This window comes from Sinohyriopsis cumingii, unplaced genomic scaffold (assembly GCF_028554795.1).
Source record: "Sinohyriopsis cumingii isolate HCF-2022 unplaced genomic scaffold, ASM2855479v2 utg002132l, whole genome shotgun sequence".
Lineage (NCBI taxonomy): Eukaryota > Metazoa > Mollusca > Bivalvia > Unionida > Unionidae > Sinohyriopsis > Sinohyriopsis cumingii.
Genome location: NW_028316136.1, coordinates 168594 through 191728, shown reverse-complemented (window position 1 = coordinate 191728; position 23135 = coordinate 168594). Strand labels below are relative to the sequence as shown.

The window sequence follows — 23135 nt, the reverse complement described above, 5'->3', positions numbered from 1 at the left end:
GTGATAGTATTCCAAACAACTGGATTGTACATCCGGTAGAAATTCCTTGCGCGTTGGTCTCCACGCATTTTTCCTTGCTGCAACATGAGCTACAACCGATGGAATCGTAAAACAATTTGTTAGCAGTTGTTCATCATGCTCTTCAAATTCCATGGCGGTTTTTTTCATCCTGTTGTGAAATGCTTCAGTGCGATATAATTCGCCGTTTGGTCTTACAAACTGATCAAAGGTATCCATGTCGTTTTCAGCGCTGCGAAGTAACCACACTGATACAGGGTCATTTTTACACAAGCAAGCAATAGCATCAAATAGTTTCCTCTCCGCGAGAAAACCGTCCTCTCCTAAAAATTCCCCCGGGATATACTTTACTGTTCTATCCCGTGGAAATATTGTGATCGCGGGCGTCCATGCGTGTTCGTTATGATCAATAATTTTGATTGGGGCCCCATTTGATTTGTACTTTGATTCGTATAATACTTCACCGGTTATCGTTGTAACGGTTATTGGAAATCTCAACGACGTTTCTAATCTCGCTATGTCGCTGATGGTTGCTCCACGCTCTTTTACGGTTAGTTCCCACTGGTTGATTTTGCTACGTCGTAAATCAGTCAATTTGTTTCCTCGACATGCATTTGTAAAATGCTCTATTATTCGTTCTGCTACACAATTTATCCCCGTTGACTGTTTCATCGGTTTCAGTTTTCCGATATCAGGTTTCTTATTTAACGGGTATATTCCATAAACAACTGCTGTTTCAGGATACGCTCGTTCATAGTATGGTCTGTCAATTCCGGTTAACAACCCCGGCTTGGAGTCGCGGCTGACAGTGACTGTTTTCTTGTCGCTGAGAACTGGTTCAAATTTATCACGTATGATCCAATCGCCTGATTTCACCCGGACAATGAATTTTACTCTGAAGAAATACCTTTTACCGTCAAGTTGTGATATTATCATTGCTGCGCGGTTGTCGTTCATGGTAGCATCAACAACGCCATCAATTCGAAATGTTGACCAACTATGAGATGCACCATCACGTTTGAATTCATCGATACAATCGCGTATTTTATTCAACAGGGTTCTATCGTTTATTAACGCTTTTGGTGTGTCCTTGAGGACTCTATCGAGATTGAACTTAATATTTTTCCGGGGCTTAATTACTGCTAATCTCTCGAACTCATCCATATAATTAAAACAAGTATTTAAATGAAAGAATATAGTATAATGAATAAATGCAAATGGTTGATGATTGGGTCGACAACCCCGTGCAATAAATCATGTAGAGGTGAATTCTGCGGATATCATTTACAAAGCGTTCGTAATGGCTCTCTTGGCCCCCTACCGTGCTTGGTTTGCCACGTCGGTGTAAGAGGAAAATCGCAGTTGTGTATCAATTGTGGCGGAAAGCGATACAGGGAACTAAAACGCTATTATGACAAGCGAATTAAAAACGCCGTCATGGACCCCACCGCAGACTTCGTCATCAAAACTCCTCAGGACTACATTGCAAGGTTTATAATTAAACCAAATAATAAATTAGACAAGTAGTATTATTATACAAATGGACCAAGAGTTCAGACCTCACCCTGTGTTTGTTAATTACGAGGCATCTCGCGACGGTATTGTTAGAAACCGCAGACTGAAGAAGCCGGTTGGTACCGTAAATAATCACGGATACTTGCGATTTAATGCTGGGAAAAAAATCTGTCTTATTCACAGGATGGTGTATGAAGCGTTTAACGGACTGATCAACGACGGTCTCGTTATTGATCACATTGATGGATGTCCTCAAAATAACAGACTGTGTAATCTAAGAGCTGTTACACCGAGTCAAAATTCCAAATTTGGAAAAACAGGAGGGATGAGAAAGGCAAAACCCGTAAAGTCATTTGATACAATAACGCACGAGGAAAAAATATTTCGCTCTATGAATGCGGCTGGTAAATACTTCGATATTTGTAGTAAATCAGTTCTAGATGTTGCGGAGAATATAACTAAAACAGCGATCTCAAAAAAGACGGGTCACAGAATTCGATTTTCATATATAACATCAAAGGGAGATAACTCGTTTTGTGATAGCGTCTCATGACAAGAGTTATGTCCCTTGAAGTCCAATTAATGTTGCGATTAATTAATCATTTTACGATGAAAACTAATGAAATACACGCTATTATCTAACAGCTGTATTCTTTTTTTTAATGTTTTATTTGAGTATTTGGTTTCATTTAAATGCCGTGAAACACCATTAATAAGTATTTAAGGATTTAACGATTCAAGGGAATTCAAATTAACACACACCTTGTGACTGACGCCGCTGTATTAGTCACTTTATATATAAGATGACTCGTTATAAGCCTGGGGCTTTCGAAAGCCAATTCAACTAATCAAAACTAACCCACGCTCTTAACCCGGGCGTGTGGTTGTCTTTTGTTTACAATCATGCAACCGGGTTAATTTAATTGGGTTGCTTTTGATTGGTTGAATTGGCCGTAGAGTTCCGCCCCGTCGTTTTATGTTTGTGCTGTCTTGTGCCGTCCCATCATCCATCAATCATTTCATTGTAAATATATTCATCCATGTAGTGATGTCCCTAAACATATCTTCTGGGAGGTCTACGATGACGTTTGTCACCCTAGGCCTCCCCCCCGGAGATGTATGTTTAGGGTTCCAAGATGTGAATGTCCTTAATTAAGTATATGTGTATGCCTGTAATCTGCCACAACACTCGAGTGGAGATTTACGGCATTGTACCGTCTATGTATGCCTGTAATCTGCCACAACACTCGAGTGGAGATTTACGGCATTGTACTGTCCATACAAAAAACGGGGTCAAAAATGACCCCAATAATTTTATTAAATTTTAACTTAAATTTTATTAAAATTTTTGATATTAGAAATAAGATGTTCTATAAGAATAATGAATATCGAAGACATCAATAATATATTAGCCGAGATTTCAAAATTAAAAAATCAAGGAATTGAATTATCTGATGGTCTCGACAGTGAAAAAATATTATCCGATTATGAGATTATTAACGAACAGTCGAAACGGGGGCGTTTTACCCTGGCCCGCGAGTATTTTTTTATAAAACGATTACAACATACGATTAATGAAAACTTGTACCACAATGACGCAAATGCATTCATTGGACTATTTACTGCCGTTGAAATAATACGAAAAAAACTCGGACGTGTTTATGAACGACGCCGGGAGATTTCTAGCAAGATCAAAAACATTAGAAGGATTATAGACGAAAACTCCGGCGAGAAATTAGAAATTGCTTCGCAATTGCAATAATGGTAGGCGAATCACTTACTACTCGGCTAGCCAGAGAGCGGCTAGCAGCGCTTAAAAAGTTTATACCGTTACGAGATAGGGTCCGAGAACAACTTCAAACGCGGCAGCAACTACAAACCGATTTTACTGTTGGAAGCGAGCAACTCTTTGCCCCGGTAACTAAAGCGACCAAAGATGTTACGGCGGCAACTGTACCCGTTCTTGGTGCGCTTGAAAAGATAGCGGCTCAGACCGAACAAACAAAAAGGTCTTTAGAAACACTTCCTGCAAAAATAGCGGCTGCTACAACACGGAGGCCGCCACCACTCGCTATAACCGAACCACAAGAACCCTATGTTACAATGGCCGATGAAGAAGAACTAGGTGCTACTGCGAAAGAACCGGAAGAAGAAATACCAGAAGAAGAAATACCAGAAGAAGAAATACCGGAAGAAAAAGAGGGGAATATACCCCGTATTGTACTCAAGAAGAGCACAATAGATGAAATTAGAGGCTTCAGCAGCAGGGAAGAATTAATTAATTTTGCTGCCAACAATTTTGCTAAGAGCATACGAGATAAGAAGCATATCAATAGCGGTTACGAGAAAAATATAAAGTCGTTAAAGGACTGGGCAAGAATAGTGTATTTAGCGAGTAAACATAAAGAAGCATTACCACATCGTGGTGATCCCGATTACGATGAATTCCACAAGGAAGTTAAGAGTATAACACCAAAAAAAGGAAAAGGATACTCTGTTGGTAAAGAATCCTACGGCGTTACCTGTCCTGGTAGTGTTCTCAGTGATATATCACGGCTAGAGGTACTAATTGGAGGAAAACGAGCCGGAAATAACTCTCCGGAAATAATCAATGAAGCCGCTGATATTTGCAAGCGGTTATTTGCAGGCGGTATTATGGACATTAATGCATATCGAACGCTCATAGACGAACTCGTGGATGATTAATTGAAAAACCGGTGTTTTTATAATAAAGATGATCATACACTACAACCACGATAAACCAGTACTCGTCTACGTGGTAAACTCGCGATTGCCTGTTTACCGCGCGTACTATGGAGATGGTCTCGGTAGCACCATTGCGGGGTTATTTACAAGAATGGCTCCAAAAGTAGCGCCGTTAGCCAAACAATTAGGAATGAAGGCTATTGATGTTATTCGTGATAAGGGTATTAGTGCCATTGGAGATGTTGCCGGAAAGGCGCTTTCAGCCGCGCGGGACAAACTAATGTCGTTGGTGAAATCTAAGAGATTCTCAAAAAGAAAACAGAAACCACCGGTAATGCCATCAACGACAGTGATGCCTGCAAATGTCAGTAAAGTAATAAATAACGCCGTGGAAGAAAAATTAGAGTCATTGGCGACGACTCAGTCGTTGGCGACGACTCCGTCGTTGGCGACTTCGCCATCCGCCGATGCGGCAACCAACGCGCTCATGAACGCGATAGCGGGAAGTGGTTTAAATTCAAAGAATTTACGACGAAAAAATCGCAATTGAAAACATCAACATGATAAATAATAGAATGTTTGCGCGTACCGCTGATCCCGCGTTTGATATGGATGCCCCAGTGCGCAGGGATGATTCTGTCCGTGATTATCAATATTATTCTTATTATGCAGCGCAACCCGACCTACGATCGCGAATTGAACTTCAAGTCCAAGATACCAGTAAATACTTTCTGCCGTGTGAAGCGTTTATCGAAATCGAGGGAGAACTCGTGACAAATGCTGCCGATAATGCACCATACGCAGATGACGATCATGTTCGAGTTGGTTTCGTCAACAACGGTATCATGGCGTTATTTGAGAGCGCCAGATATCTTATTGACGGGCGAGAAATTGAATCAATAGAACGCGAGGTTGATGTTGCAACGACGATAATTGGGTTAGCGAGATACTCGGACGATTACACGAGATCGGCGGGCCCATCTATGATGTTTGCGAAGGACACCACCAATAATGCTGACCATTTTCAGTACATCAACGTGCTGGTGGAAAGAGATACCGCAATTGCTAATCAAGCTGAAGCAGCCAATCCAGACCGCAGAGCAAGACCGGGCGCTGAGTTCACTGTTATAAAAAGTCTTAACGATAATTACAATATGGGATTCGCAGCACGAATGTCGATGCTAAAAAGACCACGCCGAAAGTTTTCATGCGCGATTCCACTCCATCACATATTTGGATTCTGCAGAAATGTCAGGAAGGTTATCTATGGGGCTAAGCATACAATCGCGCTGACGCGAAGGGGCGATGATAACAATGCAATATGGCATGCTGCTGGCGTCGCTGCCGGTAAAGTCGTTTTAACTAAAATGGCATTGTGGATGCCGGTGCTGACTCCATCAGTTACCACGGAAGCACGATTGTTAGCATTTATGGAACAGGCAGGGAAATCGTTGTTGAGTTGGCTAGCGGTAACAACTGATGCTAAAGAGGATAACGTCGCCGATACGTTTACATGGCACCTAGCATCAAAACAAGGCGTTTCAGCGCCGCGTCATATATTCATAGCGCTACAGAATAGGGAACGATTGGGCAGTCAAGAACACAGCCATATGATATTTGATCAATTAGGAGTCAGGGATGTTTCGCTGAGAATAAACGGACAACAGGAACCATCCGAGGATATACAGCTTAATTACGACGACAACCATATCGCACGTGTGTACCATCGATTGCTGTCATATATGGGTCGTGATCAAAACGTCGACACTGGTTTGCAAATATCACAACTTGATTTTAAAAAGCTGTATCCGATTTATTATTTTTCGTTGGAACATCTTGATTTAACGAGACAATCCGTCGTTGATATACACTTCCGAGCTCGTATAGCCCCCCCGGGTGGTGTTAATTACAGAGCGGTTGCTGTCATTCTCAGCGATAAATCAATGCTGCTAGAAGGTGTTGGTGGACGAATGAGAATCGTTGATGCGCCAGTGGAAAACATGTAATTGAAAACACAAACGCGTTTACAATAAAATGTCGTATAGTGTCGTCAGTGTAGAGTTGACTGATGGTCAAGTCAAGAAATTACGATCAAAGTCGGCTAAACAATGCGGGACCACAATAACGCTGAAGCCGTCACAGATGGCAGGTGGTAATCATAAGATATCGTTGACGGCGCGTCAAATAAAACATTTCAATGACGCGATGAAGAATAAAAAAGGTGTTCAAATAGATTTTTCAGCCGCAGCAATTAAAAACATGGAAAAGACCGGTGGGATATTTCCGCTGTTAGCTGCGATTCCAGCGTTGATTGCCGCGGCCGCACCAGCAGTGGCTAAGGCGGCGGCGTTGGGGGCCGTTGGTACCGCGGCGGGAATGGCATTAAAGAAGGCAACCGGGAAAGGCTACAAAAAAAAACGACCCGTGGCCGGAAAGGGTCTAAGACTACCGGGGACCCCGTATTCATGGTACTCGGGGAAGGGTCTAAGACTACCGGGAACCGTTTATTGACTCAGGAGTCATTGACTCCCGAGTCTATGACTCCTATGTCTAATTTTGATTTAATAGATGCCGCAAACGCGTTAGCGATAAAAAACTTCAGAGGTGTTTTTATGAGGGATCAATTACCGACAAAACCAAGGAATATTGAAACCGGTATAATTAACCTCGATGGATCCTCCGGAGCGGGAACTCATTGGGTTGCGTACGCGATTGATCCGCGTGCGATCGTCTATTTTGATTCATACGGGTTAGCCCCGCCGAAAGAGTTCATGCGGTATGTCCGGGCGTGTTCAACCCGGGCGTGTTCAGCCCCGGTTTTTCATTCCACGCTGCCAACACAGCAATTAAGTGACCCACCGATATGTGGCCGTGAGGTATTGAACGTACTCGCGGCGATTTCATCATCGCGAAAACCACCTCATATGGTTGTAAACGAATACACTAGTGGGAAATTTAGAGACAATTACATTAGATAATAATGATTGATATTTGGGGACGACCGGTTTCGGCGCTGAAAAAGCCCACGGAAACGGCCGCCACCGATGACATAAAAAACTAATCGAGGATGAAATCGCTGATACGTTGAATTTAACAAGTGTTGACCCAGGTGAAATAGTTGTATTTCAAGACCGCCAGGGTAAATTGAAATCCAGTAATGTGTCGCTGGATGACGTTTTAATGCGACATCCTAATGTCGCCAATGGCACTATCGCGTTGTATACCGGCGACGGACGACTCAAACCGGGTAAACATATATCGGAGGTGACGAATGAGATAACATCCGTTCGAGACAGACTTACATCGTTGAATATATCTATGATCGAATTCGACGCGCGGGTGAAAAAATCTGTCACCGATATACAACTCACTACCGCTAGTTTTTTTGGGACCCCGACGGTAACCGAACCAAATCTTGCAACAATAAAGAATACTATTTCGGAGTTTACGACGCTGTCGGGCCAATTTTACACGTTACGAAAAAATGTTAACAGGATCGATGACAACTTTGATAAATTCTTTGGTAAAAAAAATACCAGGCCGGATGAAATCACAATAACTATAAATGATATCATTGCGTATAGACAGGAAATAGAAACAATCAAAACTAATGTTGCAACGAACAAAAGGAGTATAGACGTGCATGAACGGGAAATAAATACACTCATTACTAATGTTACAACGATCATAAATAATGTGGACGCGCATGGACGGAAAATAGAAACAATCAAAACTGATGTTACAACGATCATAAATAATATGGACGCGCATACACAGGAAACAGGAACAATCAAAACTGATATTGAAGCGAACAAAAAGAGTGTGGACACGCATACACAGGAAATAGGAACAATCAAAACTGATGTTGAAGCGAACAAAAAGGGTGTAGACGCGCATACACAGGAAATAGGAACAATCAAAACTGATATTGAGGCGAACAAAAAAAATATAGACGCGTATTGGCGGGGAATAGGAATAATCAAAACTGATGTTGCAGCGAACAAAAAAGGTATAGACGTGCATACATATGAAATAGGAACAATCAAACTTGATGTTGCAGCGAACAAAAAAAGTATGACCGAGAATACACGGGAAATAGAAACAATCAAAACTAATGTTGCAGCGAACAAGAATAATATAGACGCGAGTTGGCGGGGAGTAGGAATAGTTATAACTGATGTTGAAGCGATTAAAGACAGACTACCGAGAATGGCAGAGCAACTCGAAAAAATAAAAACCCTTCATGAAAACATCATCAACACAGTATACACAATTCGGCATGGATCATTCGATTGGACTCCTACACAGAATACAGTAAATATCACCGCAACTGTTAAGGGTATTTATCGATTGACACTGGTTTCAATGATGCAGTTTAATATATTATCGTCGAGTTCATCCGGGTTTAACAATACAATATCAACAATTATAGACAAGAACGCAACTGAACAGTTTACAATTTATGCCGTTGATAGAAATCTAGCCGGGGCAAACATTACATGGTATGTGGAATTTGCAGCGAATCTAAGTAATTAAAAACACTAGCTCTTTTAAAATAAAAATGACCACCAAGGAAATTGAATCAGAGGTATCACCGACGTCACATCAATATCGATTCGATACCGCAAAAGAATTTTCCGCAAACTTGAAAACGCTTTCCGAACAATACCGTGTAAAAATAAAAAAATACCGTCGTAAAATAACCGCCATCGACGCGGTCGTGTACTCGGTGTCGGGTATAGTAGCTGGCGCCGGTGTTATTTTATCCACGGTAACCACGATAGCCCCGATCGCTGTTCCAATCGCCGTCTCCGCGATGACAACAATTGCTGGAGTCGCCAACGCAATCACTAGGAAGATATCATCGTGTTTTCAGAAAAAACTCAACGAGTACACAGTAAAACATCAAATAGTATCCGACGCATACTCGAAATTATCCGGGTTGATCTCGTTATCGATTGATAATTTGTTCGTATCCGATGTTGAATTCTCCACAATGGTCCAGTTGTATAGCTCCGCGATGTCAAAAATCGAGGATTTTCAACTGGAAGCCGGAACCACCTGGTTGCTGAAATTAGACACTAAAGACAACGAATAATAATAATGTCGCTGAACCCCGAAGGGTTTCAATTACTTCAGCGGATCGCGGAGAACACCACTCCGGTACAAACAAATATGATATCAATAACGTCAACGAAACCCGAATTCAGTGTGAACTTCCCATCGCCAGTTCCAGTGAAGGAAATAGCGCTGGCAAAATTGCGAGTATATCACAGTTGGCCTAATATCCGAGCGGACGCATTTAACGGACAACAACCTAATAACTCGCTGGTTTTTGCACGGACAAATAAACCCGATGGGACCCCAGACTGGGAGGAGGTTACAATACCAACTGGGTCATACCAAATAGAACAAATCAATAAAGAATTTCAACGCAGAATAAAATCGATCACAGGAAAAGAATCAAAAATCGCTATTACGGTTCATGAACCGACGTTATCGTCGACGATTGAAATAAGCACACCGGGGTATATGGTTGATATTTATAACAGTTCAATAAGAACCATACTAGGATGGCCTGAGAATCCACCTCATGAAATCCCCGCGGACTCACACACGAATGCGCAATCGTATCATAAGATTGATTCCACTTATCAATTTGATTTGCCTATTATAAAAAGCGTGTCATTATTACCCAGTAGGTTTACATTTCAAGACAGGAATACCATGCAATGGATATTTTCGTATAAGGAAACTCCTAAATTGTCCGACGCGGCCATAATTAGTTTAAGTGATATTAATAGTTATTTTGCCGAGATTAATCGTGATTACCAATTACAACTAGGACGGCTACGGGCAACAAAAGCACAAAAACACGTTGAGGCATTAAATCAACTTATATCAGACATGGAATATATCAATGAACGAATCGTTAAAGCAATATCCGATAGCAGCGATGATAATAAACAAAAATTCCTAACCGAGTATAATATCGCAGAAGCCGATTTACCCGATTTCAAGTTTCCAGGATACAACGCGCCAGAACTAAGAAAGTCTCTTAATGATTTTCTCAGTCCATCAACTCATATCCTCAGACACGATAACGGGGATGATGGTAGGCATATTGCCCCGTACAACGTAAATATCGCATCGGTGATAGCAATCAATCTAGTGTGTGATGTTATCGAAGGGAGTTACCAGGTAGATACCAATCAATCAAATCAAGCTCAACAGGGATATATCCTTTATTCATTTTCACCAACAGCCCCTCCCGGATTTTTAATCGTTGAGAGTCCGATTAATCCGGTCTATATGCGATGCCATGATCGGTTTTTAACGAGAATTAATTTTAAACTCACCGATCAGTCAAATAACCTAATTGATCTACAGGAAGAGGAGTTAGTGATCACTCTGTTTGTAAGATCATAAAGACCCTCATTGTAAATAACTTCTTAGCAGCAGAGGGGGCGATGACATCGACGCGGTCGTCGATGTGCTTAAAGGACGCTGACGACGCTGGGGATCGACGCGCAGAAGGTGTTAATTAAACCAAATGACGACGCGACGATCCCCCAACGACGTCGTCGTTTTTTTTTTACCAGCGCTGACTACACCGGATCCGCTGAGTGCAGAAAGTAATAATTAAGCAAAATAACGATTGGACAAAATGTCGGATTCGCCCCCTCTGCTGCTCACTCGTTTTTCATTGATTACCTCCAAAGACAAGGAAGTGGCCAACACACGACGAAGCGGTGAGGGGTGGAGAGAGCGGTTGAGTACAGAGTGAGTCAAGTTTGGACAAACGGTTATATATATATATATATATATATATATATATATATATATATATATATATATATATATATATATATATATATATATATATATATATATATATATATATATATATATATATATATATATATATATATATCTATATCTATATATATATAATTAGGGAAGTACCAAAATGTAATGTTTAATTGTCTGTTTCGTGACAGAATATACTCTTTCGGTGTCATGAAAATGTGTCGATTTGTTTTCCAGTAGGTCTTGAAATTATACCGCCTATCCCACACCTCCACCGTGCGTATCAACTGTTCCATAAACAACAGGAACGATACAATCTTTCACAAATGCACAACTGAATGATACACCTTAACAACAAAGTATGTATCGCTTCTTTAAACATTTATGATTACAAACCGATACAGATCTATTTTTATCTTCATGAACTCCAGTCATTGAACATTTATGATTTCACACCAATACAAATCTGTTTTTATCTTGAAGAACTCCAGTCTTGAAACATGTAGGATTCCACACCGATACTGATGGTGTTACCTTCAAGAACTCGGTATTGGAGTAAAATTGATTTGCAAAATTTGCACAACGTACGAATCACGATATTAACGTGATCTCTATAAAATTAGCACACTGCACTAAGTGATATCAGAAAGGACACTGCTAACACTTGATGATGTACGATGCGAGAAAGTTAGTACCTAAAAGAAATCTATTCAGTGCCACAGCCTAATCTCACTCAGTGCTGCCTTTTGTCGCTAATAGTTACGTTTAAGTACTAACTTTTTCATAATTAAAATCAGGGATGCGGACAAATCGAGAAGAAAGAGAAAACAAAACCCCCTAGCCAATTAAGATATTTATGCACATTTTAAAAATATTACCACTGTTAAATCTGTTCTCACACAAAGATTTGCGAAATTATTATCCATCTCTTTCGCTATGTTGGATTTTTTAGCCAGTTAATAAAATAACATTTTGCTCAATACAAAAATTGAGCGAAATTTGTTATCTTTGTAATTAGTGTTGGTAATTCAGTAATTTACTAACTGGTTTTGAGTGCCCCACATGTACTCTACTCTGCCAGCTAAATCCAATGAACGGGCAAATTCAACGTGTGGGGTCTCATGAATGTTTCATTTGTGGTATGTCGAATACTTTAGACAGAAAACTACAAACTACAGCGAGGTTAATATCAAAATAATTTTAAGCATCGCTGCATATTTGATTGGACGGTTATGATAAATACTTTCTTTTCCTATTGACAGATCTACACGGGTGGAAAATTGTCAGACAGACGAATAGATAGATCTGCCGATAGACATGTTTGAAGACAAATAAAGGCAGACCGACAGAAAGATGGATACATACACGAAAACATAGATGCATGCTGCGTGTTCACTGTTCTCTAATAAATCTCAGGTGTTGTCGGAATAAGGTCTTGCAGGGCACTATCATTGAAAGTATTATGCCCCACCCCAACCACTCCTACAATATATGAAGGTCACAAAAACATAAAAGACAAGAACAAACAAACAAAAAAAAGAACAAACCAACGAGAAAAGAAAGAAAAAACGATAAAAGCTAATAAGGTTAGACAATACCAGTGTTGTCGTCATTCCAAATCAACATACCCTAACATGCAGATCGAAATGGCCATATATAATTCATTCCATTTTATAGTCAACAATTAATTTGATTTTTTTCTGGTGCCCCTGTTGGGTTGATGCCCATAAGCACGTGCTTAGCGTGCTTAATGTATCGTCCGGCACTGATCCCAGGAACATTAGAGGACAGTATTCGACTACTGTTTATAACCACCTATGACTGTTTAGAACTTGCTGCAAAGCATGTAGACCGATAAATAGAGTAGAAGATTGTCGGTAAGACAGGCAGAAAGGAAGGAAAACAAATAAAGATTAAAGAAAGATACATGCTAGTTCCTTGACAAGATGTTTGCCAATTCTCTCCTTGTCAGATTAATAGATATATACTGGGGAAAGAAAGACAGAAAGTAAGAACAGAGGTCAGATAACCAGACATAGGAATAAAAATTGGTTAGAGAAATGGTATACATATTGATAATTAGAAAAATGACACAGGAATTTAAATATCTGTACATCTGAGCCTATTGCAGTAATTCCTGGGGAATTAATCAAATATGATACCTGTCTTGTAGAAGATTACTTTGGCAACAGATTTCCAATGGTTCACGAATTTCCATCTAGTGGTTTACGAGGCGTTGTAACAAGCAGGCGGATGGAGGGACAGACGGGGAGATATTGAGAGAGTGTCACAATATCACCGTTAAAAACCCAGATGAAAATAAAATATATATATATGTATATATATATATATATATATATATATATATATATATATATATATATATATATATATAGAGAGAGAGAGAGAGAGAGAGAGAGACAGAGAGAGAGATATAATATATATATATATATATATATATATATATATATATATATATATATATATATATATATATATATATATATATATATATCTAGGAGAGAGAGAGAGAGAGAGAGAGCATCCTTCCTAAGGCGTCAAAACAGATTGGAATGGGCTAATGAAAAATAATTTAGGCCTAGCTGTATCAGTAATACAAATGACAACTGTAACTATCATTTTATTAGAATTCTATGTTTGTCAAACACACAATCCTCGCGCTTCTCTGTTTTAGACTCCACCTCAAAGTTTGAACCTCTTGCATAGGCATCCGTGATTGGATTTGCCACGAGGTAAACGTCAGTTGAATGTTTGTGAAAATCTCGATAATTTGGAAGCTAACCCCCGTTAGGTAGGTGTGTCAGTGATTTTGTTTATTTTGTGGGGTGGGTGGGGGAGAGGAGAACGTAGTGTGACTCAATGTCCGCTGCATGTATAAAACTGTATTTCGGTTTGTCATCCTTAGTATAGATTTTATTATATAAATTTATAATGTGACGTGTGGGGTAGACTATGTCGTGGACTAGGGAATAAGTCTCCGAGAAGTAGAGGTAAGATCCTAGGGTATGTTCCAGGGGGTTCCAGTCTGATATTAGACCACGAAGTTGTTCTCCACCCTTCTTTTTGGCCGCCAGTCAACCCCCCCCCCCCAAAAAAAAGGTGGAGAACAACTTGCTGGTCTAGTCTGATATGTGTTGACAGTTGGTTCATCTATTGCGCATGCTATTTCTCAGACAAGTGAGGAAAATAACTTGTCTGAGACTTATCTACAACCCCCAACCCCCCAGCCTTTCACCACATGGAGGAAGGAAGAAGAAAACATTCGAAAGTGAAGGCACAATCTACACCCAAAGAATTATCATTCATCCAAGCTGAGTGTGTCAAGATTTATTGGTCTAGACGTGTTCAAGAAAATTACAATAGTACAGACGAATGGGTGCACTGTAATGAAACGCTTGTTTTGAAAGCAAGGGGATAACTAGAAAACGTGTGCACTGGCCTTTATTGCGAAGGTTTTCTCTTTCTTATTGTCTGCCACTCTTTCTGGTGTTTGTTCTGCGAGGAAAGAATGATTAATTAATATATAGGAGTTGTTGTGATGAAAAAGTAAAGAAAAGAACAGGAATATAATGACGGAAGAAAAGACCAAAACGTCCACATCAGAAGATTTCTCTACATTTCGATGGAAGACGGAGAAAAGCATTTATAAAATTGTGTGCATGTAATGTATTATGTGTGTATGTAAGCCTGTATGTGTGTTATTTTTGGGTGAGGTGCAGTCCACATTACAAAGTACAGTTCCCTCTTCAAATGGGGCATGATGAGGCTGACTGTTACTCACTGCCTATGTGTGTCGATATGTCCCATACTAATAGGAATAAAAAACATAATCAGTTCGTTATATATATATATATATATATATATATATATATATATATATATATATATATATATGACTAAGAAGTTAAGTAAACAACCCACCACGCTCCCCCAACACCGATATAAATTATTTGTGCATAAATAGTAAAATATTAACAGCCTTATTCCGTTTCAGCACAAACTAAAAATTCTGGTATAGATTTACTTCATGGGTCCATGAATCACTATAAATGCTTCAGTTGACAATTAATTGTTTTATTTGTAATCTTTTCATATAAGGTCCTTGTCGGCAATAACAATCCAACTTCAATGCCCTAACCCCTCCCCTCTCGCTGTTTCCCCCCTAACTAAATAGTCTAAATAATACTACGTGCAAGTAATACTGGTCTCTCTCTTTCTCTCTCTCTCTTTCTCTCTCTCTCTCTCTGAAAGAAGACCATGTAAGACGGCTACATGAAAGGTCGAACTTCATGTCCAGTGAGAGAAAGTGAATGGATGGGTGGAGGAAGTTAACTCTCAAAATAATATACAAATTAGAATTTACATTAATATGTGATATGGGTGTAGTTTTTCTCTGCGTTGTAATAAAGAATATGGTTTCTTCTTTGCGGTATAAAATTGACATGAATTAGTAATTTGAAGAAAGAAAAAAAGCAGAAGAAACAAACAACCCACACAAAACACATATTCCCACCCCCACCCCTAAAAAAAAATTGCAAATAAAAACAACACGCTCCCCCACTCACTATGTGAACATATTTCGTCTTTGTGTCATTGGAAATTTCAGTGTAGCGGTTTCTTGATGCATTAGGCTGATGATATCCACGTCTCCTCTCTCTTTCGCTCCCTTACTAGATAGACTAAATAATGCTACGTGCAACTACTACTGGTCCCTCTCTCTCTCTCTCTCTCCCCCTCTCTCTCTCTCTCTCTCTCTCTCTCTCTCTCTCCGTAAGAAGACCATGTAAGACGGCTACATGAAAGGTTGAACTTCATGTCCAGAGAGACAGAGAAAGTGAATGGAATGGGTGGGTGGAGGAAGTTAGCTCTAAAAAATATACATATCAGAATTTAGATCAATATGTGATATGGGTCTAGTCTTTCTCTGCGTTGTAATACAGAATATGGTTGTTTCTTTGCGGCATAAAATTGACATGAAGTAGTAATTTTGAAGAAGAAAAAAAACCCACACAAAACACCTATCCCCCCCAAAAAAAACCCAAAAAAAACCAAACAATATGCATCCCCCCCACCACTAAGTGAACATATTTCGTCCTTGTGTCAGTGGAAATTTCACTGTAGTGGTTTCTTTATGCATTAGCTAACATCCTCGATTTCAGTTGTTTATATACTTTAAATTTCGTACGATATTTTCTGTATAGCAAAGATAGTTTTAACTGTTTGTTTAAAACTGGTAGATAAGCTCCCCATCTCCCCACCCCCTAAAAAAACGTAGGCATTGATTCATCTGATTCCTTAGCCAATGGTCAAACTTGCAAATTTATGAACGAGTGACATTTATCACATGTACAACTGTATTACTTAAACTTACATAGTCACATCCCAGAAAAACTATTTGGCAAAAGCCTTTCGTCCTTATTATCAACGGGTTCTCTATACTACCTATTGTACATGGTGAACATACAGAATGTTCTACAGCTTTCGCGATTGGCTCAGACGTCTAGAGAAGGTAGGCCATTTCAGTGATATATGTCTATTTTTAGACGCAGTTTGTTATAAACAAATCCACATGTATATCGCATATATATACTCCACGCGCTTCAAGAAAGTTATAGAAGATTCGCGAATTTAATTAGTTTGTAATATATAAACGGGCCGACTCTCCACTCGACTATGCATACAAGATTCAAAAGTGAGCACAAAGAAAAGGGTTACGAGTCAGAGAAGTGACAATCTTCCTAAGCGAATTTCAGTGCGAATATAAATAGGGTAGATACCTTTGCACTTCACGCATAATAGTAAAAGACTGAAATAATGACTGGAAAAGCACCAGCTATCGGTATTGACTTGGGCACAACTTATTCTTGTGTCGGAGTTTTTCAGAATGGAAAAGTAGAGATTATTGCAAATGACCAGGGAAACAGAACGACACCGAGTTATGTCGCTTTTACAGACACGGAGAGAATGATCGGCGATGCTGCTAAAAATCAGGCGGCTCTCAACCCTGAGAACACCGTATTCGATGCAAAGCGACTTATCGGTCGACGATTTGACGACCCGAGCGTTCAAAATGATATTAAACATTGGCCATTCAAAGTTGTTAATGTGGAATCCAAGCCAAAGATACAGGTGGAATACAAGGGAGAGACCAAAGTTCTTGCTCCTGAAGAGATCAGCTCTATGGTTTTGACGAAAATGAAGGAGACGGCAGAAGCTTATCTTGGTAAGAAGGTCAAGGATGCTGTAATTACAGTGCCAGCCTATTTCAATGACGCACAGAGACGGGCCACTAATGACGCTGGAGTTATCGCCGGTTTGAATGTCCTGAGAATCATCAACGAGCCCACAGCCGCCGCCCTGGCATATGGACTTGACAAGAACCTTAAGGGAGAGATGAATGTGCTTGTGTTTGACTTAGGGGGTGGAACATTCGACGTATCTATTCTGACAATTGACGAGGGCTCCCTGTTTGAGGTAAGGTCCACAGCTGGAGACACACATCTAGGTGGTGAGGACTTTGATAACAGAATGGTTAACTTCTTTGCAGAGGAATTCAAGAGAAAACATAAAAAGGACATCTCCAAGAATGCGCGTGCCCTACGGCGTCTACGCACAGCATGTGAACGTGCAAAGAGGACTCTGTCCAGCAGTACCGAGGCCAGTGTAGAGATTGACTCTTTGCACGATGGCATCGACTTCTACAGCAAAATTACAAGGGCTAGATTTGAGGAGCTGTGCATTGACCTGTTCCGAAGTACACTTGAACCCGTAGAGAAAGCTTTGAGGGACGCTAAGATGGACAAATCTATGATCCATGAGGTTGTGCTTGTTGGTGGTTCCACCCGTATTCCTAAAGTGCAGAAACTGTTGCAAGAGTTTATGAACGGCAAGGAGCTGAATAAGTCCATTAATCCTGACGAGGCTGTAGCTTACGGTGCTGCAGTTCAAGCTGCTGTCCTGACTGGTGTTCAGAACGAGTCCATCAAAGACTTGCTTCTAGTGGACGTCGCTCCGCTTTCGCTTGGTATCGAAACGGCTGGTGGCGTAATGACAAAGCTCATCGAGCGCAACACAAGAATCCCAACCAAAACATCGCAGGTCTTCACAACTTACTCCGACAACCAACCGGCTGTATCCATTCAAGTATTCGAGGGGGAGAGGGCCATGACAAGGGACAATAACTTGCTCGGTCGTTTTGAATTGACTGGAATTCCACCAGCACCCCGTGGTGTGCCCCAGATTGAAGTAACGTTTGACATCGACGCTAACGGAATCCTTAACGTTTCCGCCGTAGATAAGAGCAGTGGCAAATCCAACAAAATTACAATCACAAATGACAGAGGTCGGCTTAGTAAAGAGGATATTGACAGAATGGTGGCCGACGCCGACAAATACAAAGCGGAAGACGATAAACAGAGAGAACGCGTGTCAGCTAGAAATGCTCTGGAAAACTACATTTTCAGCGTGAAACAGGCGGTATCAGACACTGGAGACAGATTATCAGTAGACGACAAAAAGAAAGTGTCGGATACTTGTGACCAGGCACTCAAATGGTTAGACAACAATTCTCTGGCAGAAAAAGAGGAGTTTGATCAAAAGTTACAAGATGTTCAGAAGACGTGTTCCCCCATCATGGTAAAATTACATGGCAGTCAACCCCAATATGGCGCCCATACTAGCCAACAGGGATCTCAGGGCAGGCAGGGACCCACAGTTGAGGAGATGGATTAAACTAAGATGAAAGGTCTAAATCTAACGAGTTATGACTGTGATAAAGTTTGAAAAAATTGCCAAAGTATTTTATATTTAATATGATTGTACTGGACGTAAAACAAAATGGAAGTACAGACTTCTGTTTTTTTATATATATAGAACTGATTCGTTATCAAATATCGAATTCTCAGGTATTGTGGTGTACAAGTTTACAATTAATCTCTGTGGTCATTGCAAGCGGCCAGTTACCATTATGTCATTGGCCAGTATAATTAAAGTAACATGTCCTATACATTCGTGCATATAATTTCATGATTTTATGTGCATTACTGTTATATTTTATATATTTTAACGAATGTTAAGATCTTTACGTTTTATATTTTTACTTGTTGTACCTCGTGTTTCATTTACTCGAACGTTTTGTATAGTGTATTATTTTTAGATTTTCCCCAACTACTTTTAGTTGGCACCACATACTTATACATTCATGTTAGACACATTCTGTGTTAATGTTCGCCTAATGTTTAATAAAAGCTTTTAAATTTTTCTTTGCTATTTTCGACTGGAGGTTTAACTTTTTTCCTATTTCGGCATATAATCACACTTAAATATGCACACATCACCACATGCAGCCGACATTTCTGAAATCTCTCTATCTCTCTCTCTGATGCCACTCGTCTGTGGCATCATGCCCCAGTGCTAGATATCACTATAAACTCCCACACTGCAGGCATCGTAGCGATATGACTACAATTGTTAAAGTATACATCTCCCTCTCTCTCTCTCTTTCTCTCTTTCTCTCTCTCATGTCAACACAAAAGCACACTCGTTTTTCATTGATTACCTCCAAAGACAAGGAAGTGGCCAACACACGACGAAGCGGTGAGGGGTGGAGAGAGCGGTTGAGTACAGAGTGAGTCAAGTTTGGACAAACGGTTATATATATATATATATATATATATATATATATATATATATATATATATATATATATATATATATATATATATATATATATATATATATATATATATAATTAGGGAAGTACCAAAATGTAATGTTTCATTGTCTGTTTCGTGACAGAATATACTCTTTCGGTGTCATGAAAATGTGTCGATTTGTTTTCCAGTAGGTCTTGAAATTATACCGCCTATCCCACACCTCCACCGTGCGTATCAACTGTTCCATAAACAACAGGAACGATACAATCTTTCACAAATGCACAACTGAATGATACACCTTAACAACAAAGTATGTATCGCTTCTTTAAACATTTATGATTACAAACCGATACAGATCTATTTTTATCTTCATGAACTCCAGTCATTGAACATTTATGATTTCACACCAATACAAATCTGTTTTTATCTTGAAGAACTCCAGTCTTGAAACATGTAGGATTCCACACCGATACTGATGGTGTTACCTTCAAGAACTCGGTATTGGAGTAAAATTGATTTGCAAAATTTGCACAACGTACGAATCACGATATTAACGTGATCTCTATAAAATTAGCACACTGCACTAAGTGATATCAGAAAGGACACTGCTAACACTTGATGATGTACGATGCGAGAAAGTTAGTACCTAAAAGAAATCTATTCAGTGCCACAGCCTAATCTCACTCAGTGCTGCCTTTTGTCGCTAATAGTTACGTTTAAGTACTAACTTTTTCATAATTAAAATCAGGGATGCGGACAAGTCGAGAAGAAAGAGAAAACAAAACCCCCTAGCCAATTAAGATATTTATGCACATTTTAAAAATATTACCACTGTTAAATCTGTTCTCACACAAAGATTTGCGAAATTATTATCCATCTCTTTCGCTATGTTGGATTTTTTAGCCAGTTAATAAAATAACATTTTGCTCAATACAAAAATTGAGCGAAATTTGTTATCTTTGTAATTAGTGTTGGTAATTCAGTAATTTACTAATTGGTTTTGAGTGCCCCACATGTACTATACTCTGCCAGCTAAATCCAATGAACGGGCAAATTCAACGTGTGGGGTCTCATGAATGTTTCATTTGTGGTATGTCGAATACTTTAGACAGAAAACTACAAACTACAGCGAGGTTAATATCAAAATAATTTTAAGCATCGCTGCATATTTGATTGGACGGTTATGATAAATACTTTCTTTTCCTATTGACAGATCTACACGGGTGGAAAATTGTCAGACAGACGAATAGATAGATCTGCCGATAGACATGTTTGAAGACAAATAAAGGCAGACCGACAGAAAGATGGATACATACACGAAAACATAGATGCATGCTGCGTGTTCACTGTTCTCTAATAAATCTCAGGTGTTGTCGGAATAAGGTCTTGCAGGGCACTATCATTGAAAGTATTATGCCCCACCCCAACCACTCCTACAATATATGAAGGTCACAAAAACATAAAAGACAAGAACAAACAAACAAAAAAAAAGAACAAACCAACGAGAAAAGAAAGAAGAAACGATAAAAGCTAATAAGGTTAGACAATACCAGTGTTGTCGTCATTCCAAATCAACATACCCTAACATGCAGATCGAAATGGCCATATATAATTCATTCCATTTTATAGTCAACAATTAATTTGATTTTTTTCTGGTGCCCCTGTTGGGTTGATGCCCATAAGCACGTGCTTAGCGTGCTTAATGTATCGTCCGGCACTGATCCCAGGAACATTAGAGGACAGTATTCGACTACTGTTTATAACCACCTATGACTGTTTAGAACTTGCTGCAAAGCATGTAGACCGATAAATAGAGTAGAGGATTGTCGGTAAGACAGGCAGAAAGGAAGGAAAACAAATAAAGATTAAAGAAAGATACATGCTAGTTCCTTGACAAGATGTTTGCCAATTCTCTCCTTGTCAGATTAATAGATATATACTGGGGAAAGAAAGACAGAAAGTAAGAACAGAGGTCAGATAACCAGACATAGGAATAAAAATTGGTTAGAGGAATGGTATACACATTGATAATTAGAAAAATGACACAGGAATTTAAATATCTGTACATCTGAGCCTATTGCAGTAATTCCTGGGGAATTAATCAAATATGATACCTGTCTTGCAGAAGATTACTTTGGCAACAGATTTCCAATGGTTCACGAATTTCCATCTAGTGGTTTACGAGGCGTGGTAACAAGCAGGCGGATGGAGGGACAGACGGGGAGATATTGAGAGAGTGTCACAATATCAACGTTAAAAACCCAGATGAAAATAAAATAAATAAATAATTAAATAAATAAATAAATAAAAAGGTGGAGTACAACTTGCTGGTCTAGTCTGATATGTGTTGACAGTTGGTTCACCTATTGCGCATGCTATTTCTCAGACAAGTGAGGAAAATAACTTGTCTGAGACTTATCTACAACCCCCCCCCCCAGCCTTTCACCACATGGAGGAAGGGAGAAGAAAGCATTCCAAAGTGAAGGCACAATCTACACCCAAAGAATTATCATTCACCCAAGCTGAGTGTGTCAAGATTTATTGGTGTAGACGTGTTCAAGAAAATTACAATAGTACAGACGGATGGGTGCACTGTAATGAAACGCTTGTTTTGAAAGCAAGGGGATAACTAGAAAACTCGTTCACTGGCCTTTATTGCGAAAGTTTTTTCTTTCTTATTGTCTGCCACTCTTTCTGGTGTTTGTTCTGCGAGGAAAGAATGATTAATTAATATATAGGAGTTGTTGTGATGAAAAAGTAAAGAAAAGACCAGGAATATAATGACGGAAGAAAAGACCAAAACGTCCACATCAGAAGATTTCTCTACATTTCGATGGAAGACGGAGAAAAGCATTTATAAAATTGTGTGCATGTAATGTATTATGTGTGTATGTAAGCCTGTATGTGTGTTATTTTTGGGTGAGGTGCAGTCCACATTATAAAGTACAGTTCCCTCTTCAAATGGGGCATGATGAGGCTGACTGTTACTCACTGCCTATGTGTGCCGATATGTCCCATACTAATAGGAATAAAAAACATAATCAGTTCGTTATATATATATATATATATATATATATATATATATATATATATATATATATATATATATATATATATATATATATATATATATGTAAACAACCCACCACGCTCCCCCAACACCGATATAAATTATTTGTGCATAAATAGTAAAATATTAACAGCCTTAGTCCGTTTCAGCACAAACTAAAAATTCTGGTATAGATTTACTTCATGGGTCCATGAATCACTATAAATGCTTCAGTTGACAATTAATTGTTTTATTTGTAATCTTTTCGTATAAGGTCCTTGTCGGCAATAACAATCCAACTTAAATGCCCTCCCCCCTCCCCCCTCGCTGTTTAGCCCCCTAACTAAATAGTCTAAATAATA

The 23135-nt window shown here is 39.3% G+C and overlaps 1 protein-coding gene across 1 annotated transcript; it reads left to right on the top strand.

Annotated features, from left to right (window-relative positions):
- The first annotated feature begins 16670 nt into the window (after positions 1–16670).
- On the top strand, positions 16671–19330 carry LOC149771068 (heat shock protein 70 B2-like). The gene has a single exon (XM_089948871.1). The coding sequence runs from the start codon at positions 16885–16887 to the stop codon at positions 18799–18801; it is 1917 nt and encodes a 638-aa protein (XP_089804997.1). The 5' UTR covers positions 16671–16884; the 3' UTR covers positions 18802–19330.
- Positions 19331–23135: the final 3805 nt, after the last annotated feature.